Here is a 23,599-nt window from a genome sequence, read left to right as displayed (position 1 = left end):
TTTTAGCACTTTTAGCTTTTGGTCTCAGTGACAGGCATATCCTTCACCATCTCTAATCTGGGAAGCTTTGCAGAATTAAGTTAAATGTGATGAGGAGCAGCATTATTTACAGCAGCAATGTTGTGAGGTGTTCTAAATATCAGCCTTCAGGAAACAGCTAAAAAACTTCTTCACCTCTGGTCAGAAACAGAAAATTTTCGAAGTTTGAGGGGGCTTCTCTAGAACTAAAACTGTGGCAGGTTGAAGTCACGGCAGAAAACATGATCCAGGCTGCAGTTTGTGCCTCTGTCTGGCAAGGCCAGACCTAATGAGGACAGGCATATGTTCTCTCCATGAATTGTTCCAATCCTCCTGCCCTCCCTCTCACCTGCTGATCCCAGGAGCTGCCTCTGGTGCTGTGGCCAAGCCCTGGCTGGCTGGGGACACCCCTATCCCCCAGCACCTCCCCAAACAGCCTTTGTCAGTCCTGCTGCCCCAGCCAGCTGGCAGGCAATGATAAAAATCAGCTGATTATTGCTCCAGCCAAGAAATATTCTTCCACCAGGAATAAGAAATCACCTCCATATTGCCAGTCCCAAAGTAGGCAAGGAAAATTACGTTCATTAAAAAAATCTTTCCATAATGACATCCTTCCTATCAAAAAGCTCAGGGATGACCGACCTTGGCATCCAGGATTAAGGCAGCATTATTTTTCTTGATTACCAGAAGCAGAATAGTGGGGAAATTATAAGGCCATTGAGAGGATTAATACAGCCCTGATTTCCCTCTCCTGGCTCTTTATCTCAAGCGATTAAAGTTCTCCAGGAAAAAAACCCTAAAATAAAATAGCCATGGAACATACGCCTGCTGCCATGGAGAGAGACAGCATCAGCTCCCCGTGACAGCCAGGAGGGCAGAGGTTAATTATGCATTCTCTATATGGCTTTAATCACTTTAATCAGATCACTGCTCTGCTCCATCTCAGGCTGTAACTTCCTAAAAGCAAGAGGAGCCCTTTGGGCCCGGCAGTGTTTGTTTTAGGCCAGGGGAAAGGAGGAAGAGGAGGGGACATGCTGCATTAAGCACAAACAAAGCTGGGACAAGCCAGACACACAGACTGAGCCTGGCCATTGGTGTGAGCAGGGCCAGAGTGGCACTGAGAGGTCACACTGGGGACACGAGGTCCCTTCCTGCTCTAGAGACACCCAGAGAGCTGCCCCAGACTCTGGAACAAAGCATGGCCCCAACACACACCCTGCACGCTCCTCCCCACCTTTGTCTCTGCTTCCAGAGCCTGATACCCCAGCAAAGGCCAAGAAAAACAAGGGAATAATTGCACAGCAACAGGAAAAGCCACATGAAGGGAGATGGAACTGACTGGCTGGGGATCACAGGAGTCAGAGCTCCGTGCTCAACTGGGAACAAAGGATGGCTCCTTTCAGAACTTCGGCTGGGGTTATTATCAGCTCTGCTCAGGGTTTTGCGCTTGCATCTTATACAGACAAATCTCTCATTTATGGGCATTTGATTTGAAAAGAAAGAGCAGAATAGGCCTTTTTTTTTTTTTACATTTAATTAAGGAATATTGGCCCTCAGGAGGAAGGGAGGAAGTTCCACTCCGTGGAATGGAGTGGGAGAGAGAAATCTGTCTTTGTTCCCTTTGGAGCATACAGAGACATTGTTATATTCTATTTAAAATATTTTCAAACTGGGTGGCATGAGGAGACTGTTCAGGCTTCTCCCCAGCAGCCAATATTTATTGCAACATAAAAAATGTCAAACATGGATGGGTTCTAACTTTGAACAAAGCAATCCCGGAGCCAAACTGATCCTCATTACAAGGCTCCCTCACATCGCCAGACATGACTTTAATGCAAGGCCACACTTTCCCTGCCAGATACAATTTCCAGGTTACTTCACTTTTATATTGGGAAGCAGAAACTCAAGAATATCATTCAGTCCCAAATAAGCTCCTTTTTACAAAAACATCCAAAATATTTGACAATTCTTGTGGGCTCCTCTGCAGTGTTTTATTGAGCAAAGAGAATCTTTAAGATAAATCTATTTCCTTTCATAGCAGCCCATAAATACTTCTCTATATAATGCTTTGGATATACCTGGCTATACACAAAGGACTCTAAAATCTTGGAAGATAATTTATTAATTTTATTTTTAAATCCAGCCATCTGGAGCTATAAACACATTTAGTGAATTATATAATAAGACCAATATCTAACAAAATCCTCCCATGCCTGTCCAGAGAACTCCATCATCCAAAAACCCAACTCATTCTTAATCCTAAAGCTGTCATATTCTGTTGGTCCCAATTTTTGCAAAAACCCGGATTGAATTGCTTTTATTTCTGCTTTTAATTTGTAACCAACCTATATATTTTACCTTGCATCTGCTATAGTCCAATTAAGAACAAAATGAATAAAAATCATGTTTTGGAGGTGAGGAAACAAGAAGGAGGAAGCAAACCTGCCAGAGACACTTTCTTATGCCTCACCTTAAGCCTTCTCAGAAACACCTCTGGCCTCAACATCTTCCCAACATGCACAGGTGGAGAATGAGGGTTTTTTAACTACTATGGAGTACCCAGGTGGTATAAAACAGATAATATCTGCTCGCTGTCTGACCAAGTATGAAAATGAATGCCAAGAAGAGAAGACAGCATTTTAGCAACAGATTTCTACAGAAGGAGTTCTCACAGTTATAAGGAAGGAAGTTTGATCCATTTTAGAATAGAGTTTGTCACCTGTGCATTTTTGAAGCCAAAAATCTGAACCAACTGGAAATGAAGGATTTAAAATGTAGTTTTTTAACATTTGTTGATTAAAGAAAAGATTTGACTTTCCAAGGAAAGTTGTATGATGAGAGCATTGGTCTCCAGGTGATCCCCAGAATCTGGGGGAGCTGACAGAAAGGTATCAGGATAATTCCAGGGTTCTCTCAAAGCCTGAGTTAATAAAGACAGGGTCACTTCCAAATGTCACCATCTCTTTATTCAATAAGCACCACTGGAGTTCTAAGATAAAAACACCCAGCTCAAAGGTTCTGCAAGTTGATATTATCACTACCAGGAAAATCACTTTGGAGCTTAGCAAGTAATGAAACACCTTTCAAAAGCAACTTAAGAAGAGGGGAGGCAATAGCAGGGAAAACAACCTTGTTCCTGGGCAAGAGGCTGTTTTCAATAAATAAAACAAATGGCAGAACAAACCCTATTGCACAGAGAATGACCTTTCAGCAAGTCTAACCTCAGTTCAGTGTAAAGGAAATTAAAGTCTCTGGTACTGATGCAGGCATAGTCAAGAGCATCTTGTGCTGGCAGCAAGAATTCCTGTTGCTGCTTTACTTCTGACCTTTTGCATCCAGTAGGAGAAGAAAGTAGAGAGAAGGGAGCCCATCTGGATTTCCTGTAGACAAGATGTCTGTTCACATACATCATGACCCAGCTGGTAAATAAAGAAACCTTGGCAAGTGGTGGTAAGCAAAAACGTGTCCTGCTGATAGGATTTCTCCAGGAGAGGTAGCAGCTCTGAATAAAGTCCCCATTCTCAATAATCTGCTCATTGTCTCTGGGGGAAATCAGATTTAACATTTATTTGCCCTTTGGTTACCAGAGGAGCAGACTGACTGCAGACTGTCCTTTTCCCCAAGCCATCACTAAAGTGGCCTTTCAAAGCTGGCTTCTCTAAGAAACTTTCATCTCTTTGAATGGCATTTCTCTGAAATGCTGCCTGTCCATTAACACAGGACTGGAAGCTGGCCCTGGCAGAAGATCCCTCCTTCCCACCAGTTCATTGTCTGCTGCAATTTACTCCCTTCCTTCAACTGTGTGCTCTGGACATTTCTTCATCTCCCTCCACACCTCAGCCTATGTGAAACACCACTACAGCCACCCTCAGACAGATCCCTTCCTTCAGTAATTTCTGAATCCTTTGAGAAATGATAGTAATGAAGAGGATCTTTCGGAATGTTTTCAAGAGAGTTGTGATCAGTAAGAGCTCCAGGTTAATGACCCAAAGGAACCCCCAATGCATACATCCCTAGGAACTCATTTTTTAGGAATAAGATTCCTCAGCTCCTGTATTTCCCATATTAAGAACCTGCATGGAAAAATGCTAGAATAACATGAACTCCCTTCTTCACAGAAGAATTCTTCTCAAATATTTATCCCAAAGGTGCAACACCTAACAGGGACTTTGGATAACACTGAAGAAGAATGTTACTGCAGCCACAGCACAGCCAACTCTCTTCTCATAATTGTCCCAGATACTTTTGGCAAAACCCATGGCAACACCCAGGCTGCTGAGGGGTCTGAGAACAAAGCACATCTGCATTGTGCATCCAAACCAGGTGACAGTCTGGTTTCAGCCCTTCAAACACACCAAGAAATTCTTCTGTAGGAGGATGGGCAGGCCCTGGCACAGGGTGCCCAGAGAAGCTGTGGCTGCCCCTGGATCCCTGGAAGTGTCCAAGACCAGATTGGCTGGGGCGTGGAGCAACCTGGGATAATGGAAGGTGGCATAAGGAAGATAATCTTTAAGGCCCTTTGTAACCCAAACCATTCTGTGATTCTTTGATGAGGCAGCTTTATCTCTTGCTGCTTAAATAAAGTTCATTTTTCTTAACATGACAGTTTTAATCTCATTCAACTGAAAATTCTGCTCAACAGTATTTGATAAACCCAGTACTACCCAGAGACACATATACTACATAGAAATGATGCCATTTATAGGAGTAAGTTATATGGCACATTTTTCAAAGTCAGTGATTGGTGACAGGCTTGCTTACTGCTCATTAATAAAAAATAAAGGCATTGCTCCTGCTGGATACTACTAAGGTTTCTTGTTTACTTTTCTTTCCAATTACTGTAATTGACCTATAACTCACTGGAGTTCTGGGCACTTATTCTAAACTTTGCACAGAATGCAGCAACAATCCTTCAGCATGGCAGCTAAATAAGTCAGGATTAACATTCTGCTAAATATTCCAAGAGAAATTACACTAGTGTTGTAAGCTGGGGGTTTATGAGAGGTTTTATGCAATTTGTGGATTCTGATCACATCTGGGACAATATTAAAGGGCAAGTAAAGGTCTATCACAAATCTGTGTTTATCTCTCTGCTAAGCCAAAAATAAAAATCTGACCAAATCTCAAAGTCTGGTTTGGGAAAGAATTATGTAATAATTTGCTGTATTTCCACAAGTTTGTTTCATTTGATGTCAAGCAAAACACCAATAACATAAAGTAACTCTGCTGGGTACAACCACAGGGTAACGAGACCCTTTGATCACTCAGGGATGCTCTTCCACATCCCTGCTTTTCTCAAAGTTTGTTCTCATATGGGAACTTTAACATCAATTCCTGCCTTCTAGGAAGATTTCTTTTTTTTGATCACCAGATATAAGGACCCCCTGAGATGTGCTTAGACAAGTGATTGTAGATGAGACCGTTTTGAAAATCCAAACTAATTTTAAGCACAGGGAGCAAAAATCCTCTCAGCACAAGGACTTGCAGGGTGCACCACGCAGCTGGTGGGCAACAGCCTCCAAAGCTCCACAGCCAGAACTTGTCTGACAGCTGTGGATTACAAACCTCTTCCAAAACTGGCCTAGCAAATATCTACACTGCACCCTGCAACCCCTTGGCAATTTTGTAAGCTGCCTCAAATTGTTTTTCAAAGCAGATTTTTCCCTTTGCATAGCGATGGAATAAACACAAACTCTTCTAATTCAGTAATCAGGACAGATAATTACATCCTCTTAATTGTTTTCTTTTTCCAGCTTAGGTTCATGTTGATGGGAGATGGTAAAATTAGTCCACGAGCCATCTGAAGTTTGCCACTTGCTGATTAAAGCCTTAATTGATTCAGAATGTTTTACAAATCAATCTCTGAATTACTTCGGGATCCTGGTGGCATATTGTAAAAAAGAATTCAAACGCACACACACTCCACTTGTGAATGAGAATCACATTCCCATAAATCCTTAACTGCATAAACAACTTGGTTATGTTGCTTCAAAATTCACTGTTTGACAAATTCAGGGGAAAACGGCAAAATGAGAATTGCTTAAAATACAACCTGCTGTGACTTACAGAGGATTCTTATTTCTTCCTAAGCTTACTTAGCAATTTTTGAATGGATTGCAATGATACCATCTTGAGGGGGGAAAAAAAAAAAAGAGTAAAGACTAGAACTGTCCCATCTTCTGCAGACTCATAAAACTGTGATCTGCAACACAGAGCATTCCAGGCCAGATGTGTTTTTCTGATTCAGTGCACTCCTTCCCTCAACCAGGACCCACACTTTTCATTGAGATTTCAGATTCCCTATCATGCAGTTCTGGTGAGTTTCGCACGTTTCCAGAGACTGCAACCCAGGATTTCCTTTGGAAACAGAGATTTTAAAGTTGTCTTGGTGATCAAGGATGAAAAGCAGAGATATCTGACATTGTTCTTAAGGGCCCACCAAAAGGAACAATTCCGGCAGTAAGGAGAAGCCCCTCCCTTCCCAGGGCTGAATTTGCAGAGGTCAGAGTGAGCATTAGACAACTTTGATGTCTCTCTTCCCCAGAATTGATCATTCAGTTCAGCTCACCTTTGTCTCAGTCTAAGCACAGGCTCACTGCACTTGAGCACATGGAGACCACTTAAAACACACCACAGTGCCTTTAAAAAACAGAAAAAGAGGAGCTTCTGTCCTATATTTCAAGAGCTGACAGAATTCACAAAACATCCTGTTTTTACAACACAACCTGTCTATAAAACTGTGTTCCCCCCATTTCTGTAATAGCTGAAATGAGGTGGATTACAGAGGCATTCCAGCATTTTTCCAGGGATCATTTCCTCTGGAGCAGAAGGGTGGGCAGCACAGACAAGGTTGGTGTTTGCTGTTTGCACTCATGGACAGAACTTCCTACAGATCACACACCTTGATGCTCCACCATAAAGGTTAAATTTACTTTGGAAAACTCATATTCAAAGATGCAACTGACAAACTTCCATGCCACAAATATTACTCAGCTAATTCATATTCACTTCTGATAAATATTTAAAGAACACAACTCAGTTAAGGATAAGGATTTATGACAAACACACCACCTCCAGCATTAACACACAAATGAGGCTTGTGCTCCCCATTCTGCTGCTGTGCCATGAAGCATCTGTAAATGTGGCATTAAGGTACTAAAAAGTCATCAAAGTTGTTTGTGACACTGCGAAGTGGAAGTGAAATCAAGTACCTGAGTCACACAAACCAAGGATGGACTCGTTAAAACCCAGTCTTTTAAAAATTGCAATAAAGTCTTGTCAGCTGACTTCATAAACCTCCACTTGAAACACACAGAAAATAGCTTTATTGCTTTAAAAGTAGAAAAAATATAGTTCTGAAAAGAAACTGCCTTAAAGAACCAGTGTGTGCAAAGGCTGCAGGAAAACAGCTTGGTCATTATTCACAGTAAACTCATAACTTGTAGGCTTTAAGTCTCACAACTCGGAAATATTTTGACAAAATTAAAAACACCTCCTCTTGTATGTGCAGTGAAAGAATGAACCAAGAAAAACACCATCTACCTGCATCTGCTAGCCATAAACTCGAGATAAACAGTGTTACTTCATCCTCTCACAGCTGCTACAGCCTCATGCTGCCACACTAATTAGAGGTCTGTCACTTCTTCCATTACAAACACCCTCTGAAAGCATTTGTAACAACCTTGTAAAAAAAGATTTATCTGTGAATTTTAAGAATTCCACTGTTCTCTCCACCTTTAAATCATAAAAACAAAGCCTTCCTCAAGTAGCCCAGCTGACTGCAGTGACACCGTTACAAGCTGTAACAAAAATGCACAACCACCCTGGACTTGTTTGCTCAAAATGAATTCTGCGTTATGCTGGGACACTCAGCAGCCACTGCCACGTCCTAAAAGATCTGCCAGATCCCATATTTTACCCCATTAGCCTCTGAGGTGCAAATCCCCCTGTTCTGCAGTGGACACCCAGAGCTGTCAGGCACAATTTAACCAGAGTCTTCCTCTCCTCACCTCCCCTAGATCAGGGCTGTGTTTGCTGATGATGCCATGGCCCACAGTACTACTTTCAAAAGCACCTCAGGCCCTCCAAGCTGGAGCACACCACATCAATCACATGAAAGAAATGATCAATAGCATTCACTTGCCCCCAAAAGCAAGTGGCAACTGTTAATCCAAACTCTGTTAGGATGCTTTCAATATTAAGCAGCCTGGACCCATTTGCTGTGCTTACATTTTGTACACGACACTTCTTGAGTTAAAATTTAAAGAAAAGCTAAATTTAAATGTCATCTTGAGGGTGAAAAAACATAATACTGCCTTACTCTAATTCATTGCTGCTTTCAGTAGGAAAAAAATCCTTCTTCTTTTCTCTTCCCCAGAACATCTTGGGCATTGGCTATTTGCATTACTTGTCTTTCCACAGTTAAAGGGAAGTGCTGAGCATCTGGTTAAACCTCCTCTCCCTTAAAAAACACACCTGTTGCACTGACAAGCTATCCACCAAGCAATCAAGCTGAACAATTTTTAGAAAAGCTTTAAAAATACTTGCATGGTATAATTATTTCTTTTTTAAATACTGGCAAGGTACAGATATTTGCCACAGAGGTCACAGAGCAGTTCCTAAGCTAACAACTGTGTTAGTGTAGTGGAATGAGCAGAATTCTCTATCAAATTTACCAAGGGAATACCCACAAGTGAAAGAATATTCATTTTATATGAAGAATCAATATGCAACAAAACCACTGACATTACAATGACCACAAAATTAAGGTAAGCAGGAATATTGTCTGAAGGGGAAAGTGTTCCTCAAATGATTAAACAAATGATCCCTGTTGCACCAAAGATAATAAATAATAACTGCAAAGCACATTTATATAAATCTTCAGAATCAATCCCATGGTGTTTTACAGTTTAAGAGCAGATTAGATAGGTCAGCATGATTTTGGAGATCAATACAATAATAATATGTTGAAGTATAAGCAACCATACCAAATTCTATTTGAAAGTGTGAAATTGGTCCAAAAGTGATGAGTCCATAATCACAATATTCACAAGAAAAACAGCCCTCAGGCCCCAATTCACAAGCTATTTAGATCTATGTGAAATCACTCTGCACTTATATTAAAATTAAGTCAGCAGGGCTCAAAATGAAGATATTTATTTTTCAGTTTTCTCTAGCTCTGTTTGCATCTGAAGTTTCCAGTTTAAATCATGGAACAAAATGAACCTTATTTTTTCCAGCTAAAAACCAACTCCCATATAACCTTTGCTTTGTGAGATGAAATCACCAAATGAAATTAAGTCATTTTACAGTATTTCTTGGCCTTGCTCCAGGACAACGTGGCAAAGAAACATTTTTCATAATCACTTCCAATTGGGAAAGAACAGGAAAAGATCCTGTTAATGACACAGCACTACCTGGCACAGGGGACTCTGCAGAGCCATTTCTGCTCTGTGGCAGCAGCCACAGACCTGGGGTAAAGCTCTGGATAAAACAGGAGTGAGATGCACTGAGTTCTCTGCACAGGGGAATTCACAGCCTAAAAAGGGAGATATTTATTCCACCTCCTTTGACACAATGCACCCACCTGCATTATCTTGCTTGCTGGGGTTTTTTTGGTTGGTTGGATGGACTGGGGGCTTGGGTGAGCATGGCATGCCTGCAAGAGCCTCTTTTCATGCCATTATCCTCAGCATATTCACTTCTTGCTTTCATGGGCCTTTTTAGCTAGCTTTTACTGACTTGATTTAATATTCATAATCACCTTGAAAAGGCCATCTGCAATTTAATCACTCACTACCAATTACTTTCTTTAATAGCTCTGACAGTATCACTCACAGATACCTTATAAATCCACAAGGATGGCTAAAGGCAGCACAGGCTTTGCAGTAACTTTCCCAGCATTTGCAGAAGGTACAACACTGCTGGCTTTTTAAGCCTCCACCAAGTCTTTACTAAGTCAGGTTTATGAGCAGATCAAAATGCAGCCACACGGAGTGAAAAAGCAAAATTTTCTTTTATCCCTCCTTAGTGAGGAAGAAACGAGCAGGCAATAAAAAAGAACCACCAGACACAACTACTCTGCTTTTCCTTCTTTATCCAACACATCTTCCACTGCAGTGTTTTCCCTACACACAAACAGCAGAAGCTACTTCATCCTCAGTTTGTAGAGATATTTAACAGCAAACACGGCTGGACAAAATTTAGTAACAATTTTGCACAAATAGGGCCTTGGAGACCAGGGCATTGTGTGCATTTTCCTGATTGCTGCGCTCCATCTTTATCACAGAAAGCTTGCAGTACTTTAAAGACATGCTATTTAACAATGATGTTCTCCAGTATTAGAGGAGCTGTAACTTTGTTCACACATTCCATTGCTAGAATGATTTATCCACCCTCAAAAATAATCCATAATCCCAAAGCCTGCCTTTTTAAGGGTTTAAAAGTGTAGACAAAAGTCTGCACATGAAAAGAAAACAGTGTTTTCATCACTTTATAGCAAAGTCTGTAGGGAAAAAAAAAATCAAAATTTGGATTGCTCCAATGTCTAAACCACTCCCCAGCTGCACACAACAATGTGTGAAACCGAGCAGGACAAAACCATAGGATAACAAACATCCTGGCTGGGCAATTTACAGCTCCCAGGGTACAGCCAAGGCGACAGGAAATCAATGCAGCTTTTACATACATCAGGTGAAGCAACCCAGGTTATGGCCAGGTCTGAGTTTCTCTTCCTATTACAAATGGGGTAGGAAGGACCAATTATTCTAAATTACTTTAAAATTCATAGCCAGTCCTTACTAAAATCTAAAAAGAATATTTATAGCTGTATGTGTGACCTTGAATACTACCTGTCCTGACTCTCCAGTGCTTGGGTTGCAGTTATAATCACTATTTTTCCATTTTTTTCCATAGCCAAGCTGTTGTCTGCACTCCCACAATTACTTGGACAAATCACGTCTCTCTGGCAGAAGGATGAGACAGACATCCAGGGCTTTTCCATTCTTATTCAATTTTCCTGTTTTATGATGTATATTGAGAAGAAATTAAAAACATCTTTAATATGAAGAGCTTCAAAAATGATAACCCCTCAAGCAACCATATGTCTGTGAAAGCTGGAGATGAAAATCAGCTTTTGTGAACACACTGGGAGGGCAGCTCTGCCACGCAGACCTTTGGCACGTGCAGAGATCTAACTTTAGGATTTATTTAGGCTTTTCAGTCACTCAGTGCAGAACATACTCCACTAAACATCTGTTTTAACCATATTTACAATTCCTTATCTATATTGTTTAAAAGAGATTTCAAGTTTGCCTAACTCATCTCAGTTTAAAGAACGCTATCAAATAGTTCCTAAAGTATTTCTTTTCCAAATTGAAGAGTCCTTCTGTGACTTAAAAAAACCCCTCAATAGACCCTACATGCTGCAAATTTATCTGGTTCATAAGAAATAAAATGCTTGTCACTGTTTTCCTAAACAAGAGCTTGGTATCTCTGCACTCTCACAGATCAGCCAGGACAACTTGTCTCACAGGAGACCAGGAAAAAGCTCTCACAGCCATAGATCAGAGAATCATTGATTATCCTGAGTTGAAAGAGATCCACAAGGATCATCAAAGCCCAAATTTTGGATGTTTTTCTTTAAATGACGTTGTTTGTTTTTCCGTAAAATAGCATATTTCAGCTCAAGCTCGCTTCAGTAAGTTACAGGTTTTTAGTTTCTTAGTAAAAAGCACCTTCAAAAGGGTTGGCCAACTTAAAATAAATGAAAATTATACTTTAAATAGACCTCACTGTGTAAAGATGGGAATCAAAGCAAAATAGTTCAAGTCAGCTCCTTGGAAAACTCCAGGAGTTTGGCAGAGCAGAAGGAGACTCACAAGAAACCAGGAGTTAATGTTCAAAAGGGGTACATTGATACACCAGTCTCCAGTAGCTGCTCCTCCTAAAGCTTCAGCATTATGATCCTTACAGGAACTGAAATGCAAAGCCCTCTACAAATGCCTGCAAATCACTGAGCTTCTGGCTGCTCTGGGAGTTTTTAGGCAGTGCAGTTGGATCTGGGGTGTACAGGATAAAAAGATAAACAGGTTCCAGAGAAAAGATTGTTTGCTAGCCTGACAGGCCCAGGAAGCTGCTAACACTGAATGTTGTTTGACTTAAATCTGCTCCATTTTATGATTTCTATTACTGTTATTACATTATTAATCTAGATGCTCATTTTTATGACATTATCAGTAGGTATTAAAAAGCTTTTGCAAGACCCCCACAGTAGTGCTTAAACTTACAAGCATGGACAGGAGCTACTACTCTCATGCCAACAATTAGAACTAATCATGAGCACAAAGTACTTACATGAGAGTGAGAAAATTAGTTCACTTATCACTGCACTGAAATGAAAAAGAGAAACGAAATAGAAATATGTTCATGATAGAACGTGGTTAAATTGGAATTGGATTATATATATATATCAATTTTACCATTTCTGCCTATGAAAGATGATTCAATCTCAAGTAACCAGCATCATCTTTTTATGTCTGATCAAAACAATGTTTATTTTAACAGCTCCCTTTCATGTTATTTCACTCTGAAGTATTAGTACAAGATTGATTGAAGAAAAACACGGATCAAAAATGATACTTTCTTTGTAAATTCTACAGTATTATTTAAAACCACTGTAGGTGGACCAATGAGATTGAAAAGTCTGTCTGTTGAACCAGCAATACTTTTCTGTCTTGAAAAGTTTCCTGGCATTTCTCTTCTGCTGATCTTCCAACAAATCATCGCAGTTTGTTCAAGATGGCATTTTCCTGGATGGCATGTATAATTGATGGGTGTCACATTTTATAAAATGATTGCAAGGTAAATTCAATTTTCCCTTTTCCTTGTTTGTGTCCTCTAAGAATCCCTTATCTCCACATATCAATTACCAAGCAGTGACAGAGATAGGATACAAATCACTCCGATGAATGTAATAGCAAAAGTGATTAGAGATAGGGAGAGATTAATTGCATGTGTCAGATATAAATAAAGGGTTTAGGAGACAGCCCAGGATTTGGAGCCTGTGTTTGTGTGTGCATTCCAGATCTCTCTCAGACACAGTAACCCCTCTAACCTCATAAACAGACAAGTGTAACAAGAAGCCATGTTAAAATAATAAGTTTGATTATAGAAACCTCAGCATTTGCTGTTTCTTTAGAGAAACATGCATAATGTATGTGCATCTGCTGAGGGAACACACTCAGCTCGGGTGCAGTTCTGTGGTTTCACCAGCCAGTGAGGAGTCCCCATAACAACAGGGTTGTTCTGTTGCACTTGGGAGAAAAGGAAATAACTATTCTTCCCATAAACCATGCATTTAAAGCTTCATTACATTTGTTGATGCAATATGATGAAAATTAAGTGCCAGATATTTGAATAGATTTTATGCTGATTTAGGCTGTTTCAGTTCTCTTTACTAGGAAGACTGAAATAATCCTACAGAAAGTTCAGTTTATCATCTTTCCATGACAAAAACTACCAGCAGAAGAGACCCTGCTTGCCTGGGGCAGAGGCTGCAGCAAATGCATCATGAGTGGCACTAAGTTTTATCAAAAATAGTCCAGAGGAAGATGAAACTGGAGACCAACCAATATTTCTGCTATTTATCAGGAAGAGAACTGAGAGCAAATTTGGAAAAACTAAGAAAAAAAAAGCTTGAGCTGCCACAGAGGTTTCTTGGCTCACCTTTATTATTCCTGCAGTTTAGCAATCTATCATTTTAACCACAGCTTTTCTTCTCTATCTCTGCAGTTAAAAGTGAGCAAAGTTTTCCTTTAAGGAGAAGAAAAGTAGAGAATTATGGAAGAGATCTGGCTGAGGCTTTACAAAAACCTAACAATGAAATTTGGAGTCCAAGAAGGCTGATAAATCCTGAACATCATCTGTTACTTCTTTGTAATGCATATAAAATCAGTCTACACTGCAGTACAGTGTCAGTTTTTGCAGTAGATAATAGGGTAAAGCACTGAGAGTATCTGCCTCCACTGAAATTGCCAGCTCTGGATAAAGCTTAAACTAACATTTGTTCCAATATATCAAACCCAAATCTTTAACACTAACTCAATTTAGTCCTTTTTCTTACAGCTATTATTGTTATTAAAATGTATTTGACTTAAATACATAACCATGCATTTGAGATGTGTGTAAATTGCACTCTATTCTCAAAGTAAGGGAAAAGATCCCCATTTAAAATGTATGTCTTTGAATATAGAGCAACAATAGAAGAAAAAGCACTTTGACAGTATTTGTCCAGGGTATTAAAGATGGCTTTTACACAGAATGTGTCCTTAGGGTTGAATGTTAGACCCCAAATACTTCCACAGACCCCTTCAAATTAACATTTTGGATAACTGAGGCTGGTTTAGTGTCAATCAAATGTTCAGTGTCACTCAAAGCCAAAGGCTCACATTTACTCATGGAACCCCACCATGATATCCTTCCTGGAAATCCTGCTGGGCAAAGAGAGCAAAACCTTTGTGGAAATGGGGAAGAAATGTGATCCTTTCAAAGAGCCACTTAAAACCTGTTCTCAGAGGGCTGAGCTCTGCTCTGTTGGACTTCCTCAGTATTTGGGAAATCAGGTACAGTCATGGCACAGAAATGCAATTGCATCTCATCTCATATTCCTTCTTTTTCCCCCACCAAAATAACACCAAAAGGTAAAAAAAAAAGCATCATAGAACCACTAAATTCACCTCCACAGCACTGACCCAGAGAGGCTAAAAGAAGTCAATTCTCTTGGCATGAACTAAAACCAGTCTGACAAGTCTGTAGAGCTTGTGTGAATTTGACATCAGAATAGAAATATCTGTTCCCTGGGTGTGCCAGCCCATTCCTTTTTTCCTTTTCCCTGCCTACACCTGAAAGCTGGGACTGGCTATGAAAAATTCATGCCTTTTGTGCTTCAAAGGTACCCATGAAGGATCCTCAGCATCTGCTGACTTGAATGAACCCTGATGGTTAATATGGAAAATCATGTTAGTGAAATGCTCTCTTCCAGGGAGGAAAATGTCTGCTCAGAACCTTCTGAAAACTTATCTTCTTACCACACCTGACAGAAGGATGTCAAGAAGAGCATCCTCTCAAAGACAGCGACAGGTAATGGGGCACTTCCCCCCCCACCTCTTTCTTTCCTGACAACATAAAGAATATTTCATTCTTACAGACACTAAAAGTGACCTAAATGTCCTGTGCAATCAGAAGAGCCTTCCTTTATAGGAGAAAACCAAACAAACAAGAGCTTTGAGGTAAATTCAGTCCCTGTGAGCCTGAAATGGGACTTATGCCTTCTGTAAAGTTTATGTCTTGATACATTAAGTTGAAGAACAAAACAGGCACCAAGCATAGAAAAACAGGGTCTCTTTAGCCTCATGTCAACATCTGCCATAACAGAATAAAATTCTTCTGGTTGCAAGCAGGAGTTGGGCAGGACAACATCACACCCTCATACTTGAAATTAATTGCAATGCAACCAAGCCAGGAGTTCAATTTTCAGTCCCCAGCTTTTTGCTGTCCCTACTACTTTTTTTTTAAGCATTGCCAGTGCCCAAGGGAAAAATTTATCTTCGTTAAATGATAATTGGCTTTATTATCTTTGACTCTTCAGAAATGCTGGCTGGCAAGGTTTTAAAATTTTTCATCAATCTTGTTTTCTGTTTTCACGAAGCCTGCATCAGAAAATGACATCAGGCTGCAGAACACTCTGTATCTCTTGGTGTTACCAACAGGTCTGGGGACTATCTAATTTACTAATAAATCTATTGGAGAGACATGCATCTCAATATTTCACAGCTTAACAAGGAGGTGCAGGAGCAGGGCCCAGAATTGCAGTTCCGGACGATTAGCACCGCAAAACCAATTGAAGCAGGACCATCTAAACTGTCACAACAGCTTACACACACCCACCTCCTGCAAGCCAGCATTTAAATCATTTACTGAGGCCCACATTTTGCATAAAATGCTTCAGCTGGACTCAGAAAAAGCCAAGCACTCCATTAAAAGTTTCCAGGATTAGGCCAGTGGTGCTGACACAAAGTGTTGTGCTGAAGTCAATAATGGAAATATCTCACCAGGGCTTTGCCAAATTCTTCCCAAGTGGCTCCAGATCCTGGCCATGGTGTCACATCATAAAGTGGAAGGACATGGACTGAGTGCCCTGCAGGGAATAGCTCAGCCAGCTCCTCACAGCAATAAAAAGCTCCCCATTAATCTTTCTTCCCCCCCCCCCCCCCCTTCTAATAAACCCACTTAAACTCTTGACTTACATACTAAAATCCCTCATGGTTTCATTAAGAAGCTCTAAATGGCCCTGCTCCCCTTTACCCTCGAAAAAACTTCATGCAAAAGTGGCACAGCCAACAGCAAAGTACCATGTACTAATTTCTCTTGTTTGTTTGGGTATTTCCGGGGGTTTTTGGTTTGTGAGGTTTTTTTTTTTATCATTGCTTTTGAGGTTTTTTTGTTTGGTTGGATTTTGTTTATTTGTTTTTTAAGTTGCATACTACAACCAGAAGAATTGTGATGCAGATGCAGAGATATTTAGCTGTTACACTGAGAATGGCCCTCAAGGAAGTGAGGGTTTTATGATGGCCTTGCTTGAATAAACACTTCAATCTTTAGGTGCCCTGCCAACACTTGTAAGATCAAAGAATGTCACTTTATGCCCTGACAAGTCACAATCCTTGGGAACAGACCTGACCATCTGTGCTGCAGAGTATGTCTGGCTGTGGGAGAACAGGCATATGAAAGAAAAAGCCTAAAGAATTAAGGATCCATTTACAATGCCATCATCAAACCCTATTGCTTAATAGATAGAAATAGGAATAAAACATTTAGGATTTTCCAGGTGTTGTTATTGAAGAGCAGCATTTACATCCCAAAAGCTTGTACCAGCCCAGAGACAGATTAATTCTCTCACCACTCCAATCAAGTTAGGAAGTTCCAGCAATGGAGTTAATACTGAAACCCTCCCAAGCAGCAATAGTGAATTCTCAACAAGGAGTGAGTAATGTGAGTTAAAACCCAAAGCCAGTGTTGTTACTATTTCCACTGCCAAACTCTTGACTTTCAGACTTTCCGATTTTCCAAGCCAAAATTTTGTGTTATTTACATGAAAGCTCTGACATATGGTTTAAAAAGAGAGAGAAAAAAAAAGTGGCAAGAATTTCATTAGTGTAGTAGACAGTTCAACTCATTTTTAGACATTTTAAATTTAGGTCTAATTTATGACACCTCACACTAATTTCAGATGTGACGTTATTCCCAATATGCTGCCTGTTGGACATAATTTTTATTTCCCCAGAGCCTGTCACCTCAGAGATGATCTAATTCTCCTGAAATCAGTGCAAATGAGTCCACTTGAAAGAAACATCCATGGTTTTCAAGCAGAGCTGGGTGGACCTCACCCTGTGTCACATTCAGACACGTGGGTTTAGGGCAGGCATGTGAAACATGGGTGTCCAGCCAAGCTGGGGACTCAGTTGTGAAGGAAAAAACACTGCTCAGTTTTTGGATCCTCTCACCACTGAGTGACCAGATCTACTGGGAAATAAATCTTTAGTGCCTTTGCACCAAGGGTGTGTAAGGACTGAGCGACGGGGACAGGGCGTGTACCTGAAACACCCAAATGTCCCAAAAAACTGAGCGTTCCCCCTAAGCCCTGGCACTCTCTGCTGCCTTCATTTCCCATGTGTGGCCAACCTCAGAACGTGGAGAAAAGCAAATCCAAGCACAGCCACAGCAACCCTGAGAAGCCTGCAGGCTTTCTCTGGGAGCTGTTTCCCAGCTTCCCTGCATGTTTGCAGTCAGGGGCGATGGGTGGGTGTGAGACTTCACAGTGTTGGACTCAGCGAGCTGCAGTTTAGACTGACGAGAAACAACATGTCTGTACTATTAATACTCAGAGCCCCACTGGAGAATTCCATGTGACTGGGGCTTTTAGACTGTTTTTGAAACATGCTCAACATCCTCTAATCTTTTTATACCACGTGTATCAAATACAGTTATTAATTGAAGGGCAGTTCAGTGTATTTTCCAGGTGATGCTCAAGCTCCATTTACCTTCAGCCACAATTCAACAGCAACTTTAATCTGCAATACGAGGCCCTGTAACTCATCCTCTGCTCAGCTCAGAGCCAGACCTTTCTCCTGCTGTCATTCTTGTACTTTGGAGCAGAACAGGACAGCTTACAGCTTTCTCAGCTGTTAGAATGATTCTGCAAATATGCTTTTCTTACAGGCTGAAGCAAATCTGACACTGGTCTCCTTCAAGGAATAATGAGCTGTGCATATCCAACACTGTTCTCAGAGAACGGCTGCCCTGGGAATTATCTGTGGGGTTTTTTCCTCCTGCCCTCAATAATGGTGGCAGTGTGTATGCTGAGTCATGCAGCAAGGTTGTACTCAATAATTAATATATAATCTACTTGCACAGAAATTGGCTATTCCGCTTTACTTGGGGTTTATTGGATTTTGATTAAACTGTTTTTAAATGTTATACATGTCCTAATGAAAAGTTACAAGTGTCATCACTCCTAACATCCCATAAGATTCAAATAGTGACAAGTCAGTGCAGTATCTTCCTCATCTGTGTTACCTTTAACAGTCTGTTTCCAACCTCTTGCTTGAATTCTTTATTACTCTTCCAAAATATGTCATTTTTCTGCAACCATTTTCTGCATATTGCTTCAGGACTGTATTTTTGCCTGATTATTTTCTGTTACCAGACCAAAAATGCTTATTCATTTCTATGTAATTTATCACATAAGTTTCCTCCCCAGATCAAAGTTCAGAACAACCACATTAATCCAATTTTCTTTACAGACTCCAATGCCTTACAGCCAGTGCCTTCCTTCAGCAACACACACACAGCCTTAATAACCCAGGATATCAAGGTGTCAATTTGAAAACCTCATTGGCTGACATTAATTCTAAAAGCAAATTCATTTCTGCCTTTCCATCTTGTCTCATCCTTCATTTTCCTTTATCCATTTTATCTTTCCTATTTGCCACATTCCAGGCAGACTTTGCATTCATGGTATCAAGCCTGTGAGCATTTTGGAGTGTTTTCTTTTCCATATGCCCATATTACCTTCTGCTTTGCATAGCACTTGTTATGCATGCATGATCACAGACTATTTCTAGCATTAATTAAGACATGAAATTAAAGTGGGAAGTATGCTATTGGTCACATAATACAAACAACACAAATTTGCTTTAAAAATGAAATTACTAAAGTGTTAGCAAACCTCTTCATACTGTCAGAAATAATAATGTTTACAATCTACGTGCCACAGAACAGCCAGAATTCACAAGTGGATTTGGAATATTATTTCCACTTCACAAAGATACACATGAAACCCCTGAGCAGTTCATTTAGTTTAGATACTTGTCTGGAAGAAGACAGAGGTTTGTGTCTCCTGCTGCCTGTCAAGCCATGCAGCTGCTGCCCACAGTGACCCCAGCCCATGACCAGGGCTCCCCATGATTGTCCAAGAACAGCTTTCCTTGAAATCCAATCAGGAATTTTAGCAGAAAAATGTCATTATCTTAGAAATTGAATGTGTCACAAGACCATGTTTCAGTGAACTTCTGACAGACACAAGCACTGTTCCAAAAGCAGTTTCCCAGATATCCTGCCCAGAAACCCAGACTCCCAAGATTTGCTGTTGTAAGGAAATGAGCCAACAAGGATTGTCCAAAACCTCAGGGCACCCAAGATGAGGAGATGTGAGCCATCTCATCATGTCATTGATCCAGAGCTGAGTCCTGCATCTTCTAGAAGCCCAAATTACAAGGGCTGTCACTGTCATCAGTGATTTACTCCATCACCTCTTCCCTGTCTCTACAAGCAAAATGAGTAACCTCCCCATTCCCACAGCACTAACTCTCCCTCTTCTCACTGCTACATAAATAATGCCCTTATCAAGTGCCTCATACAAGGATTCAATCCATTTCACATGTTTAGAATATTAATTTTTCATGCAAACAGGTTAACTGGATGTTTTACAAGAGCTTGCACATGCACATTTCTGCTGAATGTGCACCTTGGCACATTCAGTGTGCAGCCATCTCCCTGACCCCAGCACTCTGCTGCTTTTCCCTCTGCTCTGCTGCAAAACCCAATCATGGAATATCTCTGGAGCGGTGGTGTTAATACAACCCATGTAATGTAAAATAATAAGTAATAACAATGAAATGCATGTTCCCTGGGACTCTGTGATAACTCCAGGTAAAAATAATGCCATAAACTGGGAATAGATTCATAAATAAATTTGCACTCAGAAGGATGACTTGTTTACTTAGGCACAATGGAAAACAACACATTATAAACACCTGCATTAAAAAGAAATTATAACCACAACTTCACAATAAACAGTGAGGGATATCATCATGTACCTGCCTTACACAAAGCAAGCCACCAGACAAAGGGCTCTGAGGGTGATTTGTGGAGGGCATCTCCTCTCTTAGGTCCCTCTCTTGCACAAGGAGTTCAGCGTGCTCCAAACCAAGCAGGAAACACTGACCTCCTTTAAAGGCCCAATCCTTTATCAGCAAGGCTCTTTGTATTCATTAGCCTTTGAGAGTCCTGCCTCAGCCCCAGTGTGCCACACATGCCCCACAGTTTGGGTACTCACGATTCACACTGAGATGAATGAAGGGACTGGTCTTGTTCTCCCCGTTCTTCTCGTTGACTGCCTGGACATAGTAACCTCCTGCATCCATCAGTGACACCCCCAGGATCACCAGCTGGTTCTCCAGAGTGATGGCTCTGTTTAGGGAAGAGAAAGATCACACTGAAACCAGAGAAATCTTATCCACATAACACCTCAGACCTGACAGCCTAATATGAAATTCACTGGTCATATCAATCAAGATGTTGCAGAATGAAAACCAGCCCCACTTCAAACACACAGGAAATAAAGAGCTCAGATGCCTCTAGGCCTTTTCTCTATTTAGATCATGTAAGATGCTTATGGTGACACACATAAACAGCTTCAATGTGTGAAACAGGGGCAGTTTAAATAGCAGTAAGAAGTTATGCAAGAATCAACAAATGACACTGGTGACTGCCAGGCTGCATCTTTGTGGGGTCACAACAATCCTGGCAATCATCAGGATGCTGCAAAGCCAGATTTATTGAAAACCTTCTCAACAAGTGAAAGGCAGCCTATTAAAGAGTGACACTCAAGCAATAACACACAGTTCACTGAAATAAGAAAGTAAAAATCAAAGACAGCAGAACCTCCAAAGGTAAACTTTCTGCACTTATGGCATCACTGGTTATCCCCTCATCACAGACCGGACTATGGGCTGTCACAGAGATGATCTGTGTGGAGAGGGAGGGCTTTCCTTTCATCCACAGCAGGTAGGACAGCACTCCTCCTGAAGGAGTCAATAAATGTCATTGTCTAAAACAAGTCTGTTCTTAGAGCTGCTGCATAACAAAGGTTTCTGTGGACTCCTTCACAGGCAGCTTTACACACTTGGCTACTTCACTTTTCACATGGATTAGATGGCCTTTTCTTGACTATAAAGGATTAACCTAAAGGAAACATGTAAATATTCAAGGGTTTGAGGAACAGGACACAGGAAGCTCAAAAACCAGGCAGATAAAAGAAAATGTAAAGTTGCAGGGAAAGCCTGTGGAGCCAGGAGCTCATCTACTGCAGCCTGGGACAGGCACAGGCTTGGAAATCAGAATGTAAGGCAGGGAGGAAGAAACTCCCTTCACTTCTAATACTTGATGAGAAGCCATGCTGAGTTCAGCTGTGCTATTAGATACAGCACTGAGCATGAGGTGAAACAACTTAGAAAATTATTATACTGGAAGAAACAAATTCACACATCAATAGGCTCAAAAAGAATGAGCACCGAGTCAAAGCATTTGTGCACCAATCAGTCAATAATAAACACCCCTGCATTCCATCCTCCTGTTTTGCCATGGGGTGGTTACCCTTAGTAATAAACAGCTATTTTACTCTGAAAAAACCCCAAGTAACAGTGGAAATCACATATTGCTAGTGCAGCAACCTGTTTTTTATGCATAGGGAGAGCATTAGAAATTACAGAGAGAACATGGCTGTGTTCAAAGCCAGGCACTTAATTCATAACACTTCAATTTCCTGATGTGGATCCAAAGAAACCTGAACTTTTTTAAACGTATCATGGAATCAGAGAACTATCTAGGTTGGAAAAGATCTTTAAGATCATGGAGTCCAGCCCTGCCAAGGCCACCACTGAACCACGTCCCAAGTGCCACATCCACACAGTTTTTAAATCCCACCAGGGGTGGGGACCCCACCACTGCCCTGGACAGCTGTGCCAGGGCTTGAGAATACTTTTGGTGAAGAAATTTTCCTTTATTTCCAACCTAAATCTTTCCTGGTGCAAATTTAGGCTGTTTCTTCTTGTCCTATCAGGGAGATGCTGAGCAAGAAGGGTCCCCTGAGCCTCCTTTGCTCCAGGCTGAGTCCCCCCAGCTCCCTCAGCTGCTGCTTAGATTTCTGCTCCAGACAATAATTACAAAACACTGCTGAAAAATGAAGCTAAAAGTTCAGCTCTGAAATCAGTCATCACACATCACCTAAAGATCCTGTTTGTAACATCTTCCTTGGCAACTTTTATTGTAAAAACTACTAAAAAAAAGAATCACAGTACTTTTTTTTAAATTCAATGACACGGTACTAGTTTAATTGATTTAGAAAATTAATCAAAGAAACTGTGATAGATTTACAGAGTGAGGATATAAAATACAATTAATAGGACATTTGATAGAGCAAATAAAGATAAAATTCCAGTGCAGTGCTAATAATTGAATAATACAAGACAATTACACTCACACTCATTTCTACTTTAATTCTAAAGAAAGCAGCATTAAAAGATTCTTTGAAAATACTGAAATACATTTCAGGCTGCTTTGATTCCAGGTAAAACTGCACCCAAAGTTTTAGAGGTGATCCTGTAATACTGTTGAGATGGACACCATTACTATCTGCATTAAATTGGCTGAGAATTTTGACACTTAACCCATTAAGCTCATTACATACTAATCAAGAGAAAAGGAAATGAAGATGTATTTATGAAGGAAATCGTTTAAAATTAAGTGGGCCTTTTTCATTTTCATACAAAAATTTTAACTGGAGTGTCAGCAAAATGTAACATTTGTGAGTGAAACGTAAGTAATCTACATAAGCATAAAAGTTTGATATTAATTTGTATAGGAAAAAAGAGAAGATAATGCAACTGCTGAAGGCAGCTCTTAGGGGTCATCAATTACATGGTCAAAGTCAAATTAAAAGTCCACAAATGAGTTATTGATATCTTAATAGTTCTGTGAAAAATGGCATGTCCTGAGTTCATTAAGTGAAGGCAGGTACAGAGCCAGGAGCCTCCCGGGCTGCAGCTTGGGAGTTTTATTTACATCACACATGAGCCCTGTGCATCAGGAAAATCAATTAGTCACATTTTAAGGACTCATTAATTCCAATGTTTCTAAACCACCCAAAGCTCCAGGCCCCAGCCCTTACCAGGGCTGCAGCCAC

General features: G+C 40.6%; 1 protein-coding gene across 1 annotated transcript in view; it reads right to left on the bottom strand.

The window, feature by feature from the left end:
• SDK1 (sidekick cell adhesion molecule 1) overlaps positions 1–23,599 on the bottom strand; it is a 382,240-nt gene that overhangs the window by 181,284 nt on the left and 177,357 nt on the right. Inside the window, exon 5 of the mRNA XM_066560719.1 lies at positions 20,693–20,826. Within this exon, the coding sequence (XP_066416816.1) occupies positions 20,693–20,826 (134 nt within the window). The remainder of the gene's footprint in view (positions 1–20,692; positions 20,827–23,599) is intronic.

The sequence above is a fragment of the Molothrus aeneus genome, chromosome 16, assembly GCF_037042795.1.
Source record: "Molothrus aeneus isolate 106 chromosome 16, BPBGC_Maene_1.0, whole genome shotgun sequence".
Lineage (NCBI taxonomy): Eukaryota > Metazoa > Chordata > Aves > Passeriformes > Icteridae > Molothrus > Molothrus aeneus.
The sequence above is the reverse complement of the archived record's forward strand: the minus strand, read 5'-3'. Positions and strand labels throughout refer to the sequence as shown.